We start from the raw sequence: 25,478 nt of genomic DNA, 5'->3' as shown, positions 1-25,478 counted from the left end.
GAGACAGTCCGCCAAGACGTTCAATTCCCCCTGGATGAATCTTGTCAACAGGGAGATGCCTCGATTTTTTTACCAGATTTGGAGGTCCCTTGCGATGACGAACAGTGTGTGGGAGCGAGTGCCTCCTTGCTTGGAGATGTACGCCAAGGCTGTGGTGTTGTCCGAATTGACTTTTACCACTTTGTTCCGAAGAATGCTCTCGAAACTCGTCAAGGCCAAGTGAACCGCCAACAGCTCCTTGCAGTTGATGTGCATGCTCTTCTGATCCGACGTCCAAAGACCCGAACATTCCAGACCGTCCAGAGTCGCTCCCCAACCCAAATCCGACGCGTCTGAGAACAACACGTGGTTTGGGTTCTTGACCGCCAGGGACAGACCCTCTCGCAGACTTATGTTGCTGTCCCACCAGTTCAGGCACGTTTTTACTGGCTCGGAGATCGGGATTGACACAGCTTCCAAAGTCTTGCTCTTGTTCCAATGGAAGTCTAGATGGAACTGGAGAGGGCGAAGGTGAAGTCTCCCTAGTGAGATAAATTGCTCCAGGGATGACAGAGTCCCTAAGAGGCTCATCCAACCTCTTACTGAGCAACGGTCTTTTTTCAGCATGAGGCGGACTTTGAGCAGGGCTTGCTCTATCCTGGTGGCAGACGGAAAAGCCCGAAAAACTAGACTGCGAATCTCCATCCCCAAATAGAGAATCGTCTGGGAGGGATTCAGTTGAGACTTTTCTAAGTTCACCAACAGTCCCAACTCCTTTGCCAGACCCAACGTCCATTGAAGGTCCTGCAGACAGCGATGACGGGACGATGCTCTGAGAAGCCAGTCGTCCAGGTACAGGGAGGCTCGAATTCCCGATAAATGAAGGAATTTTGCCACATTCTTCATGAACCTCGTAAACACGAGAGGAGCAGGGCTGAGGCCGAAGCACAGTGCTCGGAACTGGTACACCACATTCCTGTAAACAAACCTCAGATACGGTTGAGAATCTGGGTGTATAGGAATGTGGAAGTACGCATCCTGCAGGTCGAGAGAGACCATCCAGTCTCCCTCTCTGACCGCTGCTAGGACGGACTTCGTGGTCTCCATCGTAAATTTTGTTTTTAAACAAAAACGTTGAGCGCACTGACGTCCAGCACTGGCCTCCAACCTCCCGTATGTTTTGGGACTAGGAAGAGACGGTTGTAAAATCCCGGTGATTGAAGGATCGAGACTTTCACCACCGCTCCCTTCTCTAGCAACAGAGAAACCTGCTGATGTAGAGCTTGTCTCCTTGACTCCTCTCGATACCTGGGAGAGAGGTCTAAAGGAACTGTTACTAGAGGAGGTCTGCGTACAAAAGGTATTTTGTACCCCTCCTTGAGCAACAACACAGACTCTTGGTCTGCACCCCTCTTCTCCCAGGCCTGCCAGAAGCTGTTCAGTCTGGCCCCTACCGCTGTCTGAGGACGTGGGCAGTCAGACTCTGCCACGGGAGGACTTCGATCTTCTCCTCTTGCCTCTTTTACCGTCGGCACGAGCGCCTCCCCTGCTGGGGGCTCTGCCACGAAAGGGCGGGATAAACCTAGTCGCTGGAGTGTCGATCTTGGGCCTCACGACATAAGACGATGAAGGAGCACCCTTGCGAGCAGAAGTCGCCATCAGGTCGTGTGTATCCTTCTGCACCAGCGAAGCCGCAATGTCCTTGATCAGCTGTTGAGGAAACAAGGCAGCTGATAAGGGGGCAAAGAGAAGCTCCGACCTTTGACAGGGAGTCACTCCTGCCGAAAGGAACGAGCAAAGAGTCTCCCTCTTCTTCAGGACCCCAGCCGTAAAGGTAGCGGCGAGCTCATTGGAGCCATCACGGATGGCTTTGTCCATGCAAGACATAATCAGCACGGAAACATCCTGGTCGGCCGACGAGATCTTCCTGCTTAATGCTCCTAGAGACCAATCTAAGAAGTTAAAAACTTCGAAGGCCCTGTAAACCCCTTTAAGGAGATGGTCAAGGTCCGAGGAGGACCAACAAACTTTAGAGCGTCTCATGGCCAGGCGACGGGGAGAGTCTACGAGGCTTGAGAAGTCTCCCTGGGCAGAGGCAGGGACTCCCAAGCCGAGAACTTCTCCCGTGTCATACCAGACGCTCGCTCTAGAAGCTAGTTTAAAAGGAGGGAAAGCAAAGGCCGTCTTCCCCAAACTCCTCCTGGTAACCAACCAGTCGCCTAGCAAACGTAAAGCCCTCTTAGAAGAGCGAGAGAGCACTAGCTTAGTAAAAGAAGGCTTCGAAGTAGCTAGGCCTAGCGCAAACTCTGACGGAGGCGAACGAGGAGCAGAAGTAACAAAATGGTCTGGGAAAAGATCCTTAAAAATCATCATGATTTTCTTAAAGTCCATAGAGGGTTGAGCAGCTTTAGGCTCTTCTCCGTCTGATAAAACACCCAAAAGAATATCAGTAGGCGGAGGATCAGCAACATCCTCATCTGAAGGAACCTCGTCCAACAATTGTCGAGTCTCAAGAAAAGGAGAGACCTGCCGCGGTGGCAATGCTTGACAGGCAAAGTCCACAAGCAAAGGAGCAGTAGTAGCAGTCAAGGAAGCGACGTCATGTCGCTGCTGAAAGGACTGACCAGCAACAACAACAGGAGTTGATGGACGCTCGATGTAAAGTCGAGACTGCCTTGACTGCCTAGACTGAGCAGTCAAAACAACCCTTGACTGCGGTGCTTGACGCTCAACGTCAAAACGAGGCAACTGAGCTGGTTGGCGAACGTCCTGAACGTCAACACGAGACTGCGGCAGCGGCTGAACGTCAACACGAGGCTGCGGCAGCGGCTGAAAGTCAACACGGGACTGCAGCGAGTGAGGATCCAAGTCACGTGACTGACGTGACAAACTACCGACATCACGTTTCATAACGTCAAAAGGACGAGTAAAAGCTCGTTTGGGCGGCTGACGGCCAGTCTCTCGATCAGCGTAACGGCGAGGATCATCGTGAACCTGCTCAACGGTATACTCCTCCATAAGGGAGGCAAGCTTAGTCTGCATATCCTGCAGGACAACCCATTTAGGATCAACGGGAGTCGGGACGGGCCGAGACGATGGTAACGTCTGTGTCGGCAAAACATTGCCTTTACTGAGACTCTCGGAGCCCGTGTTACGCTTACGTTTAATAGGCGAACAGTCTTCCGACGACTGCAAAGGGTCAGAGCTGTCCCAATGGCTACAGCCAGGATGCTGGACCTGTCCTGAAGGGACTGACTTCCGCTTCAAGGGTCTAGAAACCTTGCGCCAAGGTTTCTTTTGCGAGAAGCCTTCGGATGACGAGGAGAAAACAGCCTCGCTCGTCTTATGGTAGGGCGATCTTGACGAGACACGCCCGATACCAAAGAGGGAACGTCTGTACGTTGGTTAAAGCCTCTCGTCCCCTTAAGTCCTACGACATTACTTCTCCCTGGTGCAGGGGAGCCTGAAAGAGGTCTCGGACTAGGGGAACGACAAGCACGAACAGACGAACCCTCGGTCGCAACACTTAAAACACTTTGCGCACTTATCACTTTACCCCCACGATTTTCTGATTTGGCACTCTGACACTTCAATAAATTCACATCCGACATGAGTTGATTACGGTCCGATGCTAAGGACTCAACTCTCTCGCCCAAAGCTTGAATGGCAAGCAACATATCCCGCATGGATGGTTCATGAGTGCTAGTAGAGGGTTCAGGAACAACTACTACAGGGGAAGGATTAGGTTCAGGGGCATGGGAGGAGGAAAATTCCAACGACCTAGAGGAGCTTCTCCTCACCCTATCTCTCTCAAGCTTACGAGAATATTTATCAAACTCAAGCCAGTCGAATTCCGACAAGACCACGCACTCATCACACCGATCTCCTAATTGGCAGGTTTTACCCCGGCAATTAGAACACACGGTATGTGGGTCGAGAGAGGCCTTGGGAAGACGTTTGTTACAATCCCTAGCATTACATTTGCGAAATTTAGGTCCAGGGATAGGAGAAGGGTCAGCCATATTGAACAGTCAAAGAAAATCCAAAACAAATCCAAAGTCATCAACAATAAACACTAGCCAAAAAAGGGTTCAAGAGTTTTAATTGAAGAGAAAAACACCTGTCACTGCGAAAGCTCAAAACAACCAAAAAGAAGTACTTCACCAAAAATGACGAAAACTCCAGGTCAACAGCGAGCGGAATCAACTTGTCGACAAGACCGACAGAGAAGAACTGGAGCTGTTTACTAGTATATGCGGTATCTGGCCGATAGTCGGCGCTGGTGGGCACACCCGCAACCTTCATGGCGATCGCTTGCGATTTTGTGTGTTTCTGTCGAGCCGTCCGAGACGTCAGCTATTATATATTCACCGGCTAAGTTTAATATTTAAAAATAAATTATTTGGATGGATATTTTTTTTCTAAATTTATCCTCTACTTTTAATTTATTTTCTGTACAGAGTTACTTTCCCTGATGGGATTATGGGGCTTGTAGCATTCTGCTTTTCCAACTAAGGTAACAGTAAGGCTTGTAATAAAAATAGACAAACCAAAAGCTTCACAGAAACAAAAAATTATTGTGAATTATTCTTTATCCAAAATGAACAACCACTAACAAATAGTGTTATCAATAGGTATCCAAATACTAAGCTTCAAACCCTGCCATGAACCATATCCTTCCCGAAAACAAAGATCCCTAACTCGACTACGGCTAATGAACAACTGATCAGTTACCAACAGGTAAGTGGGTGCTACATTATCACTCATCTACATACCAATAATTAATCACCTCGTTACCAAACTTAAACTAGAGCTTTCCAGATTCCATCATAAATGATCCTACATACAATCACAAATCTTAATTTGGATTTTTCCTAACTATACAAACTTTAGTCCTTTAAAAGGACTAAGATTTCAGTAAAGCTGTTAACAGTTATTTAAACTTTTAATGGAGTGGATGTAGTTACTGGAGGGTGAAGGGTAAGTCCCATCCACCCAATAGACAAAACAGCCTTCAATTTGATCTTAGACTTTTGGTCTTGCCAGGTGGTTTGGAAAAGTTATTTTAAAATTTTTTATTTGTTCTTACCTGAATACAACCCATTGTCCTTTAATAGAAAACTTATCCTTAGGAGGGAGGCAGTCCCTATAACTAAACTGGCTGGTTTACTATACAGGGAAATGTCAAGGAGTAAAACTGATGACTCCTTATAGCCTGAGCAGGATGTCAGAGGTGGAGTACTAAGTAGTCTCTGCCAGGTGACTAGTAGACAGCCATGGAAGAACCTATATCCATAAAGACAAGTTGTCTGAATGTATGGTTATTGTAAGAAATGGGCTTGCATAAATTTTGTCCATCCTCACAATGCACCTTGTAACGGAACCCTACGTGTAACTGATGGAGGTGGAGTATAAGAAGGCACCTGTTTAGGAAACTGGCGAGAATTCTTCCAAATGGGAACGTGAGCGGCTAAAACTGGCTACAGGATCCGTAGAAGTAAGGTTAGAATGTTGAGTCAGGGGAGGAGAGGACATAACATCCTCCTCAACTGAAGTACATCTGTATGAGAGAAACTGATTTTCGCCAACTTATACTCTCCTTAAAAATATTCAGTCTTAACTATTGTGGTAATACAGGGATCAGGTCAATGCCTATAAACTTGCAATAGCTCCCGAGGCAAGAGAAATCTCAAACAATTAGGGGCTGCAACTTATGTCTGCTATGCAGGAGGAGCAACTCAAGGAAACAGAAGATAAGGATCACTATGTTGTTTCTTATCTGAAGTTTGAAGCAAGGGAGAAACTCCCATAACTGAAACATCATGTTCATGAATGGTCGAATGATGTTGAGAATAAGCTGAATGATGAGCATCACCCTCTAACCGAACAGCTGGAGGGGAAGACGGAGTCCTTTGTGGTAAGGTTAAGTACTCACAGACCGATGATCCACCAGGCAAACAGCTATGGGGTGCATACTGAAAGCGGCACATTCATCCAAAACACGAATATTGGGTCGCGTTGCACGTTCGGTAGGATTGTAGTATAGCAAACGCACCTCCTAAGACTTGTAGGAGAGCGAACACATCAGTGGATTGTAGGACTGTGAACGGTCTGTTGAGCCTGAACCAACTCTTGGTTAGTGCTCCAAATATACTTCAATGCAAAATTTGTACAGTATGTAAGTTGAAGTAACTTGCTTATGAGGCTTACTTACATCTAGCGTCCAATCCAGCACAGCAAAACAACTGCTGCACCCCAAGGGAGAGGAAGAAGAAGAGAAAGGTCAGTCATTCTTACCTATTTTTCTAGACTGGTATGCTTGATAAGGTGCTTCTTGTTCCATAAGGGAGCTAGCTTTGGGACGCAACTTGTTGAGTAGCTACCACAGGACCAAGGGTAAAATTATACAGAAACCTGAGGGTCTACTCCACTAAGCAGTGGGCAGTGAAGGTTACTTGTCACTCCAGACTCCTGCCTTCAAAACCTGTATCACTGATAGGTTCATCCAGAGGGTTAGGGTATATCTGACATCTCTGGCTTTGTGTGTTCAAGACCAAGATGGTCTTTCCCTACCTCTTGTTGGATAACACATCTAATTGTCTCATGAAGCCAGAAGATACGGTGTTCTTGGATATCTTCCTGTTTACCCTTCCAGCGATGTGAAAGTTTCTGGTGCTATGCTTGGAGCCCTGAGTTCTCTTAGGTAGCATCGTTGTGTCTTCACGAGACAGAGAAGCATGTCCACCTGATCCGAACAAGTTACTTCTCATAAAGATGAGATGGAGAAGGACTCCAATGTGGAGTTGTTAACAGGAGAACAGTATTCAGCGTTTTGGACCCAAACTGGATTGAATGTGAAGGAGACCTTCTGATCCAAGTCTCAAGAGCTCTTTCAGGGTCTACTTGAGAGATCTAAGGACTCGAGTGACATTCTCTTCAGGGTCTTCAGTTCTCGGAGAAGGCAAGTCTCTTTGAAACTCCTCATGAGCCTAGACAATTAGCACTCGAAGAGAATAGGTCTAAGCTCTTCAGTCTGAAACCTGGATAAAGGCTGAGTGAAAGCCTTTAACAGCAAAGATTGAGAGAAGCTTCTCTCACCAAAGGTAGATGAGGAAATCCAAAATCCATTGCAGAGAGCCTCCAACCAGAGAAGTATTCCTTCTACAATACCAATCACAGATGATGGGTAGTTTTCTTGGTACTTCAAAAAAAAAAAGCATCAGCAAATCCAGATACGGTACAATATGGTGTGTGGCCACAAGAGTTATACCTAGGACCAATGCCGTCAACAGTCTGTCGAGCAACCAGCAAAACAGGCAAAATGGCAGAAAGGCTTCTGCTTCCACATTATCCCAGTGGTGTTGGGAAATGTCCTCAAACACTAACAAAGAATCTGGAAAGTTTCTTATTTGAGAGAGAGAAAGAGTTACAAGAAGTTAAAGGATTTTGGATGTCTGGCAGACTTTTTAGTCCCTCCGCGGAGACTCCATTTGCTCTTTGGTAGAGCGATTTAGTTTAAGAACTTAGGAAGTTCTTATGATCTTGTCTAACTTATTCTTGAACTTGTTTACAGTGTTACTGTTTAAACATCCGCTGGAAGTCTATTCCAAGTATTTGCTATTTTGTATGCAAAGAAATTTCCAAACTGAGTGGTGGTGTATCTTTTCAATTCCAGTTTGTATCCGTTACCTCTGGACTGATTTGTGCAATGGATTGTCGTAATCTACATCTGTTATTCCTTTAAGAAATTTGAATGCCTCTATCAACTGTCCCCTTGGTCACTGAGTTTGAATATCAAATAAGTTCAAATGTTCCATCCTCCGTCTATATCCAACCTGCCTTAGTGTTGAAACTGGTTTGGTGGCCCTAGTTTGTACTGCTTCCAGTCTATCTATATCCTTCTGAATACTTTGAGCCCAGAATTGGACTCCGTATTCTAGACTGGGTCTAACAAGTGATGTGTACAGATGTAATACACTGTCTTTATTTCTGTATTTGAATTGTCACTTTATGTAACCTATCAGTTTTTGTGCTTACTTTTCAGCTTTTATGCTCTGTTTGGTGAACTTCAAATCCTTGCTGATAATAATACCGAGATCTTCCTCCTGGTCCACTTTCTATTTCATTACCCAGCAGTGAGTAATCTGGTTGTGGGTTACTATAACCCATGTGCATGACTTTACATATACCACAGTTGAAAGGCATTTGCCATTTTTGGACCATGAGAGAGAGAGACGTGCATGTCAATGACAAGGCTCCCACACGGAAAGAAACCACATGGGACTCTTCAAAGAGACAGCACTATCCAGTAATAAGCCCTCAGTACCTTTCTGGAGTCGGGAAGACACTACTATACAGGGAAGATGGGCAGCACCCATCCCATCAACACTCAGCGGCCACTAAACTTGCTTCCTCCAACGGAATGCTGATGATATCAAAGAAATGCAAGCCAACTTCCCTAGGTCCTCATTGTTGTCATCATCGAAAGGCCACACTAGCAATGGAACGAACAGCATCAGAAATGTCATCCAACCAAAATAAGTACATTATGAATAATGGCGAGTTTGCACAGGAAATTGTCACATCTATTATTTAACCAGAAACAACTGCACATACTTGACACCTTCCATTGATATTACTCAAACACAACAATATGCCACCACACTCATTCAATCTAAAAGAGAAAAAGAAGTGTGCCTGTACAGTACTGTGCTGCTGACAAAATCAAAGTGAAGGTTGCGCTGGTTGTTGGGTAGGCGGGGGGTTACCCTCCACCCACGAGCAAATAAAACCACCTCACTAAAAGTTTAAACAGGTACTTCCAGCTTTGCCAAAATCACACTACTGTTAAAGGATGATGGTTTGCATTTGTATAAGAACAATGATATTATGTAATCTCGTATGAGCTAAGTACAGTAACTGTACATTATCCAATACAGTACCAATTACAAGCAGTAATACAAGCAGAATGCATCCTATAAAAATGCAACCAAAAGAGAAAGTGAGAGAAGTACCCTGCATTTCTGGCAAAGTATTAAAATACAGATACTGTACTGATAAATTGACAGGCCACAAGTATAATACAGTGTATCTAATATACTGTACTTAAGACCTATGTTCCACTATATTGAAGAACAATATCAACTAGTGTGCTGTCCTTCCAATTTTGAAATTTAATATTATAAAAAAACTAACAAATAAAACTGAAACATGCAAATACTAACTTTATAATATTTGCGAATCTCGTGTTCCAGTTCCTGTCTTCGATGTGTATTAAAGCCAGTATTTGTTCTAGGACGAATATCAGCATAACGAGGATTCGTTTTAACCCTCTTATCCAAAATTTGTCGGTCACTGATTGAATACTTTTTTAGTGTATTTACAGACGCTACACCTGATACAGTGAATTTCTTAGAATGCATCCTCTGAAAATGCAAAAACAAGAGAAAGTATGTATGAGGTCTTAGAGATCTTTTGGCAAAATGTTAGAGTACTGTAAATTATTACAATCAATAATGTATAAAATTTAGCACAATCATGTATTTACCATTTTAAAATCATTTTTAAAAGTAAATTGTATTTTTCCTAACTATAAAAACCAGAGTCCTTTAATTTGGGAGATTTCTTTGGCGGGAGCTGGAATCGGTCGTTGAAAATGGATAACAAACATGGGGCAAAAAGCCCTGTCCCTTTCAAAGTAGAGGCCTTTCACTTTTTTATCCCTCGCCTCAGGGCTTAGGTGGTTGAAGATGCAAGTTTCTATTAAAGGACTCGGGTTTGTATAGCTAGGAAAAATACAAATTACTTTTAAAATGTGTTACTTGTTCCTACAAGGCATACAAACCATCACCCTTTAATTAAGGAGACTCACTGCTTAAAGGATTTCAAGTCCCCTGGGACCAAAACTAGAAAGCTCTAATTTTTCCCTGGCAGTGTTCAATGCTTGATCGGTGTAGAAGCAACGCGAGGGCCACTGACACACCTTATCTGTTTTATATAAGGATGAAAAATTGATAGGTCCCAAGTTGTACAATGACAATTGTACTAGATCAGACAAAAAAAAACATTCCCAAAGGGAAGGTCAGATAGAATCAAATTCCAAATAGGACAAATTCATGGATAATTTGTATTTTTTCTAACGACACAAACCTTTTGCTATTTATTAGGGGTATTACTTTCAGTGAAGCTGAAAGGATAAGCCATTAAAATTTTAGCAAGGGTTAACTACCCATCCCGCTAGTTAGCGGGGGATAGGGGGGGTAACTTGCTACCACTCCCACTCACTTTGCTTGGAGGTAGGACTTCAAAGGGGGATAGGGTCGGCGGGTAAGTTTGTATAAATAGCTAAAGGTTTGTATCGTTTGGAAAAATACAAATTATCTACGAATATCATTTGTTTCATAACAGGAATACAAACCTACGCTATTTATTAGGGATGACTCACCCAATAGGAGGGTGGACGTCCCTGCCAATCTGGCTATTTGGCTTTACCCGGGGGCTCCTTGTATTGAATATGTTGGTACCAAATATAAGGAGTCACTACACCTTGCTAAATCCTGCTATGCAAGATCTGCGGCCTATGTAAGCTGTGTGTTGAGATAAGCAGTGCGACTGTACAGGTGAAAGTTATTCCGAGACTTTGTAGGAAAAACTGTTAGTCCAAAACTTTCCCAATACCACCTCGCCAGGGTAGCAACCAAAGGGACCAGGATGACCCTAATGGCCCCCTTTTGGCCATGAAGAGAATGGTTCACAGAGGTACTGGAATGGATGGTAGACATCTCAAGAAGCCTTCCATTAAGAGTAGATTTACTCAAACAACCCCACTTGGAAAGATTCCATCAAAATCTCCACATTTTTCAGCTAATTGCCTTCAGACTATTGAAAGACTCACAAGAGCTAGAGGCTTTTCGAAGGAGGCAGCTCAAGCCATTGCAAGAAGAACTTCAACTATCAAAGTTTATCAATCCAAGTGGGAGGTTTTTAGAGAGTGGTGTAGAGTCAACTCCCTTTCCTCATCCAGTACCTCTGTAGCCCAAATTGTGGACTTCCTGCTCCACCTTCGAAGGAAGCGCAACTTGTCCTCCTCGACTATTAAAGGATATAGGAGCATGTTAGCGACCCTATTCAGGCACAGAAACCTGGACCTTTCTAACAATAAGGATCTGCAAGAACTTCTTAGGTCTTTTGATACTACAAAGCAACGAAACCAAGATTCACCAGCCTGGAATCTGGATATTGTACTGAAGTTTCTTATGAGTGACAGATTTGAGCCATTAGGTTCAGCTTCTATGAAGGACCTTACTATGAAAACACTAGTTTTGGTTAGTCTCGCAACAGCCAAAAGAGTGCGTGAAATACATGCGTTTAACAAGAACGTTGGTTTTCGTGATGGTAAGGCTGTCTGTGCCTTACAATTAGGCTTTCTCGCCAAAAATGAACGCCCTTCTCAACCTTGGCCCAAAGTGTTTGAGATTCCGAATCTTTCGGATTTAGTTGGCGAGGAATTCGAAAGAGTCCTATGCCCAGTAAGAGCTCTGAGATGCTACCTGGACAGAACAAAAGACTTACGCGGCAATTCTGAAGCTCTATGGGGCTCGGTCAAAAAGCCCACGTTGCAGATGTCAAAAAATGCCTTGTCATTTTTTATCAGGCTCTTGATTAAAGAAGTGCATGCACATTGTAATGAATCAGACCTTGGACTTCTAAAGGTCAAGACTCACGAAGTCAGAGCAGTAACAATGTCAGCAGCATTCAGACAGAATAGATCGTTGCAAAGCATAATGGGCACAACCTTTTGGAGGAGCAAATCTGTGTTCGCTTCACATTATTTGAAAAGTGTTCAGACTCGTTATGAGGACTGCTACACTCTGGGTCCATTCGTAGCAGCGAGTGCAGTAGTGGGTGAAGGATCCACCACTACGTTCCCATAATCCCAATAACCTTTTCTTCTCTTGGTACTTTATTTTTTATGGTTGTTTGTGGAGATTGAGTCAGTCTTCCACAATTATTGATTTTAGTCAGATGGACAATTTTGTTCCTTGAAGAGCACCCGGAACTGGTTATTGGAGGAGGTTCTGTCATAATGAGGTACAGTGGAACCTCTACATATGAATTTTCCAACATCCGAAGTAAAATTCAACCAAATTTCTGTCTCGACACCCGAAGTGTTGCTCCAACATGCGAAGTAAACATTACGCGCACGCGTGGAATTTTCTCGAAAGCATCCAGCGTCGTTTGTTGTTGACGCTGCTAGACGGCAGCACATCGGATGGACGCCAATCGAGCGTCACCTTGATCAGTCGTCTCATCTCGTGCGCATCGTGTGGTTATCCTCTATTCGCTCAGTTTTAACAGTGTTTTTTTATCTTCCTTTTTCAAGTGTTGTTTTCTGTGTTCCGTAATCATGGGTCCTAAAAAGCTCAGTTTTAACAGTGGTTTTTTATCTTCCTTTTTCACGTGTTGTTTTCTGTGTTCCATAATCATGGCTCCTAAAAAGCTTAAGTTTCGGTTCAGGAAGTAGTTGTAGTGGTGAGAAAAGGAGGAAGTCTATGCTTTCATTAGAATTAAAGCAAGAAATAATAGAAAAGCATGAGCGAGGTGTACGTGCTAGCGATCTGGCTAAACAATATGGCCGCAATATGTCTACGATCTTGACGATCATAAAACAGAAGGCAACCATTAAAGCAGTGAAACCTTAGAACGGGATCACGATTATTTCCAAACGTCGTAGCCCTACCCTTGAAGAGATGGAATGACTTTTGTTAATATGGATCAAAGACAAGGAGATTGTTGACGATACGATCACGGAAACGATCATTTGTGAGAAGGCCAGCGCTATCTACAGTGACTTGAAGGCGGCGCGCTCTCGGGGTGACGCGGGGGAGAGTTCAGCCGATCCTATGACGGAGGAATTCAAGGCATCTCGAGGTTGGTTCGAGAAATTTAGGAAACGGACCGGGATTCATTCAGTTGTTCGTCATGGAGAAGCTTTGAGTTCGGACACTAAGGCTGCTAAAGACTTTGTTAAAAAGTTTGAAAGCATCGTGGCGGAGGAAAGTTACGTAGAGCAGCAGCTGTTCAACTGTAATGAAACTGGTCTGTTTTGGAAAAAGATGCCTAGTCGAACGTACATTACCGCCGAAGAGAAGAAAATGCCTGGACATAAGCCAATGAAGGATCGGTTGACTCTAGCGCTTTGTGCCAACCCCAGCGGGGACTGCAAAATAAAGCCGTTATTGGTTTATCATTCCGAAAACCCTAGGTCATTTAGAGTACATAGAATTAATAAAGACCTGCTACATGTTTTATGGCATTCTAATTCTAAGGCTTGGGTTACTAGGCATATCCTTGTGGAATGGGTAAACGTAATTTCGGCCCTGCTGTCAAGAAGTATCTTCAGGAGAGGAATTTGCCTTTGAAGTGCTTGCTTTGTTTGGACAATGCACCCGGTCACCCCTCCGGACTCGAAGATGATATCATCGACGAATACAAATTCATCAAGGTGTTGTATCTTCCACTGAATACCCCCCCTATCTTCCAGCCCATGGACCAGCAAGTCATCTCTAATTTTAAGAAGCTGTACACCAAGCACTTATTTAAGCAGTGCTTTAATGTCACGCAAAGCGCCAACTTAACTTTGCGTGAATTTTGGTGGAGCCACTTTAATATCGTGCACTGCTTAAAGATCATAGATCAGGCTTGGGAGGGAGTTACTCGTCGGACCCTGAATTCCGCTTGGAAGAAGCTTTGGCCTGATGCTGTTGCTCCCAGAGATTTCGAAGGTTTTGGCCCCGAGAATGAATCTATGGTTGCCGCCAAGGAAGACGTCAAAGAGATTGTATCCCTTGGGAAGTCCATGGGTCTGGAGGTGGATGAAGATGACATCACCGAACTCGTCGATGAGCATCATGAAGAGCTCCTTTCTCCTTGTTCCAATGGTGGTTGAGATGGAATTGGAGAGGACGAAGGTTCAGTCTTCCTAGGGGAACAAATTGTTCTAAGGAGGAGAGGGTTCCTACTAGACTCATCCACTTCCTTGCTGAACACACGTTTTTGCCTAGAAAAGATCAGAGTTTCAACCTGGCTTGCTCCATCCTTAAAGGAGATGGAAAAGCCCGAGACTTTTCCTTGTTGACAAGGAGACCCAGTTCTTTTGTAAGGTTCAAGGTTGTCTGAAGATCCTTCAGGCAGTGATCGTATGTGTGAGCTCTGAGAAGCCAGTCGTCGAGATACAGGGAGGCTCTGATGCCCCTTGAGTGGGGGATTTTTGCTACGTTTAGCATGAGTTTCGTAAAGATTTGTGGGGCTGTGCTGAGGCCGAATCATAGGGCTCGAAATTGGAAAACTTCTCCCTTGAATACGAATCTTAGGTAAGGCCTGAAGCTCAGATGTATTGGGATGTGAAAATAGGCATCCTGGAGGTCTAATGAGACCATCCAGTCGCCTTTCCTTACTGCAGCGAGAACTGATTTCGAAGTCTCCATTGAGAACTTCGTCTTCTGGATGAACTTGTTCAGCGCACTCACGTCCAGGACTGGACACCATCCCCACTAGTTATTAGGTACCAGGAACAAGTGGTTGTCAAAGCCTGGTGAACATATGTCCTGTACTCTTTCTATGGCCCCCTTTCTCCAACATGAGAGACACTTGGATAATCAGTGCTTGTCTCTTTGCCTCCTCTCTGTATCTGGGAGAGAGATCCACTGGAGCTAAGACTAAAGGAGGATTCCCTAGAAAGGGGATCTTGTAACCCTCCTTCAAGATCTGTATAGACCATTGATCTGCTCCTCTCTTCTCCCATACTTGCCAGAAGTTGAGTAGTCTGGCTCCTACTGCCTGAAGGCGAAAGCAGTCAGACTCTAATTCGCCCTGATCTGAAGCCTCTCCTCTTATTCCTTCTTGCGTCAGGTCTGGAGCTACCCCTGCTGGAAGACCTCCCTCGAAAGGGCAGGGAAAACTTAGGAAAAGAAGTTTCTTCCTTAGTTTTGCGGCTGGCAAAAGAAGGTGGTAGGGCTTTTCTGGCTGTCTTAGAGACCAGGTCTTGAGTAGCCTTTTGAGCTAAGGCCGACGATATTTCCTTAATTATTTCTTGTGGGAACAACAAGGGAGAAAGAGGCGCATATAACAGCTCGGATTTCTGGAAGGGAGTAACCCCCAGAGAAAGAAATGAACATAACTGATCCCTTTTCTTTAGAATGCCTGCAGAAAAGAGTGCTGCCAATTCATTGGATCCATCCCGCAAAGCCTTATCCATACAGGACATTAAATGGACTAAGGCAGAGGTATCCCCTTCTTTAAAAGTAACAACTTTTTTACCCAATGCTCCTAAAGTCCAGTTCCAGGAAGTTAAAAACTTTGAAGGCTCTAAATATGCCCTTAAGCAGATGATCAATCTCCGATGTAGAACAGAAAATCTTGGTCTTCCTCATGGCCGGCCAATGAGGAGCGTCTACAAGGCTTGAGAAATCTCCCTGGGCAGAGGCAGGTATCCCCAAGCAAAGAACTTCTACTGTCTCGAACCAGATACTAGACCTAGAGGATAGTCTAGCTGGAGGAAATGCAAAAGCCGCTTTCTCTAGGTCTTTCTTGGACTGCATCCAGTCACCCATCAGTTTTAGAGCCCTCTTAGACGATCGTGATAAAACCATCTTGGTAAATCGAGCCTTCTTTGACGCCTTCCCAAGAGTAAACTCAGACGGTGGCAAACAAGGAGCAACTGGTACAAAAAAGTCTGAGAATTCCTCAGTGAAAACTTTCATAAGTTATTTCAGATCAGCAGAATGACTAAAAGAAATAGTCTTCGTCTTCTGAAACTTCCTCAAACTCCATAGGAGAAAGCTGACCTTCGATGTCCTTCTCTGGTAAAGTTCCATCGGGAGCAACAGTGTTGAGAACAGTATCCTTCTCAAGAAGATCCTGAGTTCTGACAGCAACAGAAACTGGATCCTTACGTATATTATCAAGAGGGCGTGTTACTTGCCGCTTAGCCAAACACTCACGATCAACGCGATCGCAACTAATGAGTTCCTGAACGTGAACTGCGTTAGAATCAGCGTTATCTTGGAGAGTGTAAGCCTCATCGTCATAATCAAGACTAACTTCTGAAGCGTCTGAAATACGGTAAGAAATAGGGCGTTCAGGATCGTGTTCTGAAAGGTGCTTGCCGTCGCTTCCTGACAAGCGTTCAGCGCTGCGTACCGCTTGCCGCTCAACGACCTGTTCGGCTGTTTGTCGCTCGGTAACACGTCCTGGAGGAAGTTCACTAAAGTATCTTGAAGAGCGGTAGGCGTCCTGAGAACTAGGACGTTCGACAGCCTGTTTTGTAGGACGTTCGGCAGCCTGTTTCGTAGGACGTTCGACAGCCTGTTTCGTAGGACGTTTGACAGCCTGTATAACAGGATGTTCGACGTCTCTCTTTGTAGGACGTTCGAGCACACGATCTGACTGAAGGACGTCTTTGCGCTTGATAGGACGTTCTGCGCCTCGAAGTAAAGCGCGTTCGACATTAGGGCTGTCAACTGCAGACTTAGCTGATCGTTCAGGATCACGTCCTAAAGGACGTTCAATGTAGCTAGCAGGAAGCTCAGAGCCTCGAATAGGAGGACGTTCGAGATCATGAACCACCGCGCGCTTAAGACTACGTTCTGGAACACGTCCTACAGTAAGTTTCATAACGTGCTGACCAGACCGCTCGCTGTCTTGATCCTGACAATAACTGTCCCATGTGTCAGCTTGAGGCTTGTCGCTACGTTGGTAGTTCTGCATGAACGAAGAGAGCCTATTTTGCATCTCTTGTACCATGATAAAGTTAGGATCTGAACATTGCAATACTGTATTGGTGATGACACCACAACATTCTCCTCATCGTTCAGAGCGTCTGGATGGTGAAAACCAGTCTGAAGGCTGCGTGGGAGCCTGTATCGAGGTTAAGCCTGGTCCTGACAACTGCTTAGTAGGATCCTTGGTAGCGTCCGACGTCCTAGCAGGACGTTTAGTTGGAGAACTTTCAAACGACTCTGGTGTATCCCAATGGCTACAGCCAGGCCGCGAACTAGCAGGATGTTGGTTGGCCTTATCAAAGGTCCTCTTAAGAGGTCTGGAAGCAAGCTTCCAGCCTCTTTTAGGCAAAGCGTCATCCGAAGACGACGAGAAACACTTAACCTCACCTTTCCATTGGTGAGGGTGAACATCCTGGGAAACGCCAACAGGTACATTCGAGGAGACGTCTGCTCGTGTTTTAAAGCCTCTCGTCTCCTTTCGCCATTCGTCATTACTTCTCCCAGGGGTTGGGGAGCTTGGAAGAGATCTAGGACTAGGAGGACGACAGACGCGAGCAAGCGCACCCTCCACAGCACTTAACTTCACTGCATTTTTCGCACTTTCACCCTTCAACTGCTTAACGTCGGACATAAGCTGAGTTCTGTCCGCCGCAAGCGATTCCAATTTAGCGCCCAGCGCTTTAATCGCAACCAACATGTCTTTGAGCGTCGGCTCATTAGCAGTTACAGTAGCGGGATCAGGATCTACCACTACAGGGGAAGGAATAGGGTTAGTGATATGGGAAGAGGAAAAGTCATTAGAAGAACAAGAAGAACTTCGTCTCAATCTATCCCTTCTGAGTTTACGTCTATACCAGTCAAACTCAATCCATTCATGCTCTGATAAAAGAACACACTCATCACAACGATCCCCCAAATCACATTCTTTAACTCTGCAAGTAACGCAGAGAGAATGGGGATCAAGAGAAGCTTCACCCATTCGGGTCTTACACCCAGTCACACACAACCTAAAAGTTATAGGGGGGGGTGGCCATTTTGAAAAATTTAAAGAGAAATCAAACATGCATGGGTCAAAATTTTCTAAATCCAATTGTATTATAGAATATCCAAAAGCGAAATCAAACAAGCGGGAGTCAACAACCAAAGTTTTGTACTTCACCAAAGTAAGATCAGTAATTTGACGAGCAGAATATCCACGTGTCGCCGCTAGCAACGGCAGGGAATATATGAGGGTTCCTGGAATGGTTCCCCAGTACCTCGCTAGGGCGCAGGGGTGGTACACCTGGCTATCCAATCGGCGATTGGCGCGAGTTTTGAATTTTCTGCCGTGACGTCAGGGACGTAAGCTATATATATAACTACCAGGTAAGTCTTATGTTTAAAACTGGAAATATTCTACTTACAAAAGGACTAAGAAATATTGTAAAGTAATTGCATTTGATGCTTCTCTTTATTCTCTCATTTATGCAGTACGCCATAAACAAAATGGTGTGTGTGGGTGTGCGCATTTCCCTCTAAAAGAACAAGGTTGGGGGACTAGAAAAAGCTGTGCATGCACAGGCTCCTTTTGGAAAGAAGTTCCGAGCAGTCCAGATCAGGATCTAGCCCTTTCCTTGCACCAGATCCCGCCAGCTCAGTTGAACCCAAGGGTCTAGTCGCAGTTCCCTTTGAAGGGCCAAGGCACTTGAAGGAGACTATGCACTGCATCAGGAAGTCCTGCAAAGCAGTCCTCCACTTCTCCACTGCCACTTGCCCGAGACTCTTGGGAAGGAGACACGTTGCCACTGACACAGAAGAGTTTCGAAACGACAGAGTTACTTCAGGGCTAACTTGTTTTAAGAAATGGGAAACCAAGTATCCCTTCTATTTAAAACTCATTTAGCCCACTGGTTTGCTGACTGGTGTGCAAGAAAGGTTACTGCCTTCCAAACAAGACAGTACGAGACTCTTAAACTTCTCCAATGACACTGGTGTTTATAACACCAATGACTTTGCAAAGTACATCAAAGCTCCTGACCATTGATTAAGCCAGGAAACAGCTTGGAGGGAGGACATTGTAGACAATTGCATGGCCGCCAACTTAAATGCCAAGAAGTACATATCTTCCGCCTTGAGTCTCTCTAAGCAGTCCCCTGTCAGTGCGCACGATGACTGGTCAACCTGCAGTGGAAATGATACAGCATGCTCTGGTGCATAGAACCTTCACTGCTTCAAGAAGGAGGGGAGGCAAGATCCTACTTGAATGGCAAGACTCGAACAGATCTAACCAAGGAAGCTCTGAGGATGGCCTCAAGCCTTGAGGGACACCAAAATGTCTATCAATGACCAAGGTTCTCCCTATAATTGGTGCCAAAGTCTCCTCCCCAGTCCACTGCACTTACGAATGAGAGCAAGGACATCCATGAAGGAACACTGACTCAGGATTGTGTCTGTCTCAGTCAGTACCAGTCCAAGGTTCAGTGTTCTAGGGGTAGCCAAATCCAGAACACCGTCATTCCCTGGAGGGTAGAGGGTGTGGAAGGATGCTCTGGTGATTCACTTAGCCCCACGAGTACAACCGTTCTGTCCCAAGGACAGAACCAGGAACGTACTAGGGGCTGAAGAAGACCCCGCAAAGACAAAAGTAGTGAGGAAAGAATCACTGCCGCTGATCCCAGCAGAGCTAGAGGAAGTGTCATATACTTTTCCCTCTGCAGATTGGGGCTGGGCAAAGGCCACAGCCCATGACCCAAGGCACAGGGAAAAGACCCATCCACCCCAAACTCTTAGTCTTCCAAGATAGGCTTGAGAGGTGCCCTCTTCTCAACTCACTCTACCAAAGTATCACAGGTTGAGGGAGAAGCAAGACTACACCATTAAGGTAGGAAGGGAGATGGAAGGTGCTGAAGCTCTTCCAATCAAGGAACAGAAAGCATAGAGGGCCGTATAGTAACTCCTGTCCTACGTGGCTACCAGGGGAGTTGAGGGGGGGGGGGGCCTGTGGCAAAGGGTCTCAGCCCACTCCAAGCACTGCCCCAAGGACCCGTCCTCTTCATCTTGAAAGATGAGTCAGATTACGAGGAGGAAGAGGAGGAGGAGGAGGAGGAGGAGGAGGAGGAGGAGGAGGAGGAGGAGGAGGAGGAGGAGGAATGCCAATGTTTCTTCCCTTCCCGACTCTCACCCCGGGCTCTGCAAGGAAGAGTCAAGGTCTGAGCAACTAATGAAACGACACTTCCTAGAGGGAAGGAACCACATGGGATACTCCAACAGGAACTACAACACTGAGGAACACTGCCACAGGGAGAGGGAAAACCTACTCCCAGGAGCTTGCGACATGCTAACAAGCAGCATCACAGGCACAGACAGAGCAGGGTTTACGGACAATAGACCCCCAGGCACAAGGATAGGGGTGATGAGCACAGAGGAAGGGGTGACTAACACTAGGATGACTGGGTCAGCGATGAACAGGGTAACCCTAATCACCAAAGCAACACACACTTTCGACCTCGGGACCAACTTACTAGGTGTGACACCTCCCAACGCCAGAGTATTTTCTGTCAGTACAGAGGTCACTTCACGAGTCTAAACAATTCTTTTGAGTATACAAGGGGTACCTAAAGGACCAACAATGGGGTCACTGACACTGGTAGTACAAACACACCTTTCACCATTGGAGACACCATGGGAGATAGCATTGGGGATACCAGAGGAGAGGTAGTCTTAGCTACCAGCTCCCCCTACAAAGTCATGGAGGGCCTACCTGAAAGAACTCTCATTGTCAGCAGTTTGAACAGAAACAAGTGAAGAGCCTCCAATCTCTGATGGAATGCAGCAAACACTGGGGAAATACAGACCACCAGACCCAAAAAATCCTGCCGATGCATATCCGAGGGCACCGTCTTATGCGCAAGAGCAGCTGCAGCAGATGCACTCACTGAGGAGACGGAAGAAGCGAAAGACTTCTTCAATGTCTTCTTGAGCACTGCTAATATAGACACCGACGAATGCTTAGCAATTGCTTAGCTCTTTTCTTTATCCTCGTGGTATCCACCTGCCACTGTACAGGCCACAACTTACACTTGGCTGACTGGGATGATTGCGAACAATCCTGCCCTCTACAAGATGCACAGAGAGAATATGGAACTAAAGCCGGTTTACTCAAAAACCAGTTGCCACGTCGATCCTTCCCCAGGAAAGTACAGTTAAAAATATTTTCACTTCACATCTATCACTACAGCAATCAACAGCCAGTATTCACTCGCTGAAAGAAAAAGAAAATAAAAGTTTGGATAAGGGCATAACCCTAAGTCCACATTCACTGAGGCTCTTTCAACAGGAGGTGAGGTGGGGCGGGGCTTTATGGCAGCTCGCACCACCTGTCATTTACCTCATTAACAAATTCAACCGACATTCCAGCTTACGCCAAAATAATCTCTCTATTTAGAGGATGAAGGTTTGTATTCGCAGAGAAACAAACAAAGAATGTATTTCATAAGCAAATCTACATGGAGGTTTCCAAAAAGTCCTTGTCTAAACAGGAATAAAATTCAAAATATGAGTAACTTCACTTCATGAAATAAAGTCTAAATGCTACTTGAAATAAAGAAAAGTATTTGACAATAATAAATAGTAATAGGAAAAAAACACTATACAATCTCTAGTACTATGGGCATCTCAAGAGTAAAAACTTTATATGACATCAGTGAATGAATAAAGCTTAGTTTCTAAATAATTTTGATGGTTTTTAAATATTTTTCTACAAATAATTCAACTACTCTTAAAGGCATTTCTAATATCTAAAAAAAAGAATTATATGATCTAATAACACATTCTCTGATTTTATTTCTATTTTGTTTAGTTTTATTATTATTATTATTATTACTTACTAAGCTACAACCCTAGTTGGAAAAGCAGTATGCTATAAGCCCAGGGGCTCCAACAGGGAAAATAGCTCAGTGCGGAAAGGAAAAAAGGAAAATAAAATATTCTAAGAAGAGTAACAACAATAAATATCTCCTATATAAACTATAAAAACTTTAACAAAACAAGAGGAAGAGATATAAGATAGGAGAGTGTGCTCGAGTGTACCCTCAAGCAAGAGAACTCTAACCCAAGACAGTGAAAGGCCATGGTACAGAAGCTATGGCACTACCCAAGACTAGAGAACAGTGGTTTGATTTTGGAGTGTCCTTCTCCTAGAAGAGCTGCTTACCATAGCTAAAGAGTCTCTTCTACCCTTACCAAGAGGAAAGTGGCACTGAACAATTACAGTGCAGTAACCCCTTGGGTGATGAAGAATTGTTTGGTAATCTGTGTTGTCAGGTGTATGAGGATAGAGGAGAATATGTAAAGAATATGCCAGACTATTCAGTGTGTATGTAGGCAAAGGGAAAATGAACCGTAACCAGAGAGGAGGATCCAATGTAGTACTGTCTGGCCAGTCAAAAGACCCCATAACTCTCTAGCGGTAGTATCTCAACGGGTGGCTGGTGCCCTGGCCAACCTACTACCTATCGAGACATTTATGAAACTTCTAGATATTACATCAATTTCTTTAATATGCAAAGATTTGCTGTTAGTTGCAAAGACATTCCCATCTATTTATGGAATATTTGAATTATGATTTCATGAGACAACTCTATGATTCAAAAGATAATTTTGAAAATGATTTCACCAATTTCAGATATTTCTCCCGTTTAACATATTTTGGCAATTTCAAGGTTATGTACTCTCCTCATACTATGGGTGGTGAGTATTCTTGTTTTTAAAGCACAAACTAAATTTTGTCAATTGTAGTAATCTGTTATACACTGCTGATCACTGTGATGGATTCTGATTCTTTTTTAAGATTGTAATACCTATTCTAAATTGCAACCAGAAGAGGTCAAATTAGGATCGTGTACTACAGGTTATCTATCGTAAATTTACTCTAAATGCTTAATATTGTAAATAACAAACAAATCTTGTCTTGTAGGTCCTGTAAGGTACTGGCCTTGGTAATATTTTAAAAGAGAGTCCCACTCAGCCTTTATCACTTACCAGTACATAGGAGCTTGATGTTTTTCTTTTTTCGCGAGCGAAGCGAACGCAAGGCAGAGCAAAAACCATCAGATTTCAGTAGTATTTCAATAGAGTTCTTAATGGTTTGTGCTCCACTGTGCATGAGCGAATCGCTCAAGAAAAGAGAAAAACATCAGGCTCCTATGTACTGGCAAGCAGTAATGGCTGGGTGGGACTCTATCGAAATATTACCCTGGCATTTTCTGCATGCGATGAGACCAGGAAAACAGCCTTTACTGTAAAGTATAATAAAATAAAGAAAGGCTAGAGTGTATATTTGCAAATTTTTTATAGATCCAGTCTAATTCTACATGCTATTACCACTGTTGACTTAGTATACTATCACCAGGGCCAAGGCTAGCATACCTCTATGTTTAAAAATTAGTCAGTCTTTACTCACGCATTGTCACCAACAAATATCAAACTCCTACGTTCCCCCATAACCTTACCTAGGCCGCCGTTTCCTTACTCAAAGGCTTCACCAACTGCACCCCACTACTTACCAAAACTATATCAGTTAACTGTGTTCTTGCTGATAGTAAATCAATTGGGAGAACCTTACTTGTGCAGTTTATAAATACCAAAATATTCAGTTAGTAAGAAAACGATGTCCCAAGTCAGTTTATGCAAGCGATGCAAACCTGATACTTAAGACCATAGCATCCTGGCCGACATGAAGAGAAATGCACGTCTTCGATGTTTACAAGTGACAGAGTACAGGTGAAGATTTACCATCAAAGTTTCTCTGAACAGTGCAAGGGTAACGCTATACAAAACAATTTTCACGTGTCTAAGCTTGGTAGTGATAAAATTATACAGTAGTTACAGACAAAACATTTTGAACAGAAAATAATAAGTTTTTCTTTTAGTAAATAACGTGCTTTCACTGAATTTGACATTCATTTCAACAACAAATAAACCGAAAACCCATTAGATCGTCTAAGAACAGGGATATTATTTAGAAATATAATGGTTTTCGTTTCAAACTCCTATGTACATGCTCAGCTGTGCACGCTAACCACATTGATAATTATTTTTGGGATAATCAAGTTATTATTTGCATTGTAAATAAGTGTCATTTACGAAGAGAGCGTAATTTATTCTATAAGAAAAAGCAGTTTTTTTCATAGGTTACATTACCCTGTAATACACTACAATAATACCAAATTAACTACTGTACTATGGTATTCAAAAGTTTTTTGGCAATTGACTTAAAAAAAATCAAAATCAAGAGTACCAAAACGCTAAATTTACAGGCTTAATGTAGCCTACTTAAACCGAATTTAATGGTATATATAGTCTGTGGCATAGCCTAAAATTCAAAAGGTCAGACTTGCCTTGTCTAACCCTAGTCTATTTACTTTGACATGATCGTACGCCTAAACATTATTAAAGCCCAATGCTTATATCACACAAAACCACAAGCAAAAATCTAATTCCCAAAACATATGTGGAGATTAGTGATACGATTATTTTCTAAGTACCTTTGAGAGCAGAGGTGGCACCTTCACCGTAGCGTTGTGGCACTGGCACTCGTGGCTCGATCGTTTGCATGAATATTTGACACCTCGGTCAATCAAGCGCCGCTGATTTACCAAAATGATCTCATCTGATGGGGAACCTGGTGATCATGAAAATAAACTCCCTCCACCAGGAAGAAACTTCAATGGCACGAAGTTACAGAAACTCGGATTGGGTTTGTTGTGGTTTCGAATTCCTAAACAAAACATTATGACGTCATAGCGGGTCTTGTCATCATAGGAGACCTTTACTAAATACACAAACAAACTAAAGCTTTCAAAATTCTAACTCAAGCTAAGTCGAGATGACACTTATCTATTAAAAGTTGGTAGTTGCATAGGTCATTCACTTTTTTTTTAGTAGTTAGGATAGTTGTTGAGTATTTTGTTGTTCGGTGGTTAGTCAGCTGGTTATAGTGACCAAGAACTAGCTAATATGTGTATAAAATTTCTTAATAGATAATACAATTAGTCTTTTTCCGAGTTTCCCGAAAGAGATTGATGCTGAACCAGACGCACAAATAAAATAAATGCGATTTAACATTATATCATATGAGGAAGTCGTCAGGATTAACGGGTCATGGCTCCTACACTTGTTCACTTCGCTAGTTTACGGGCCTTCTATCCATTAATAGGTACAAAGTGTCTAAGCTTATACTAGAATATTGTAATTGAGCTATTTTCTGTAGTCATAAAAAAGTCTTAATGAATATTTCCATTTTCAATTATATCCCATTCTACTTTGAAATCACTTGGGATTATACCTTGCTACACCTTACTGATCTTTAGGTTGGCCAAGGCATCAGCTACCCGTCGAGATACTACCACTAGAGAATAATTGGGTCCTGTGACTGGCCAGACAGTACTACATTGGATCCTTCTCTCTGGTTACGGCTCATTTTCCCTTTACCTATACATATACCGAATAGTCTGGCCTAGTCTTTACATATTTTCCTGTGTCCTCATACACCCGACAATACTGAGATTACCAAACAATTCTTCTTCGCTCAAGAGGTTAACTACTGCGTTGTAATTATTCAGTGGCTACTTTTCTATTAGTATGGGTAGAAGAGATTCTTTAGCTATGGTAAGCAGCTCTTCTATGAGAACGACACTCCAAAATCAAACTATTGTTCTTTAGTCCTGAGAAGTACAATAG

The 25,478-nt window shown here is 43.8% G+C and overlaps 1 protein-coding gene across 3 annotated transcripts in view; it reads right to left on the bottom strand.

Annotated features, from left to right (window-relative positions):
- Positions 1-24,839, bottom strand: part of LOC137655607 (centrosomal protein of 41 kDa-like) — a 101,815-nt gene extending 76,976 nt beyond the window's left edge. Inside the window, exons 1-2 of one of the 3 annotated variants that reach the window (XM_068389523.1) lie at positions 24,284-24,839; positions 9,204-9,404 (exon numbers count right to left, since the gene is read on the bottom strand). In XM_068389523.1, the coding sequence (XP_068245624.1) occupies positions 9,204-9,401 (198 nt within the window). In that variant the 5' untranslated portion in view covers positions 9,402-9,404; positions 24,284-24,839. The remainder of the gene's footprint in view (positions 1-9,203; positions 9,405-24,283) is intronic. The other 2 variants (XM_068389513.1, XM_068389529.1) reach the window with 2 other exon arrangements.
- Between the last annotated feature and the right edge of the window lie 639 nt (positions 24,840-25,478).

Source organism: Palaemon carinicauda, chromosome 1 (assembly GCF_036898095.1).
Source record: "Palaemon carinicauda isolate YSFRI2023 chromosome 1, ASM3689809v2, whole genome shotgun sequence".
NCBI lineage: Eukaryota > Metazoa > Arthropoda > Malacostraca > Decapoda > Palaemonidae > Palaemon > Palaemon carinicauda.
Note: the sequence above shows the minus strand (reverse complement) of the source record. Positions and strands in the feature narration are given on the sequence as shown.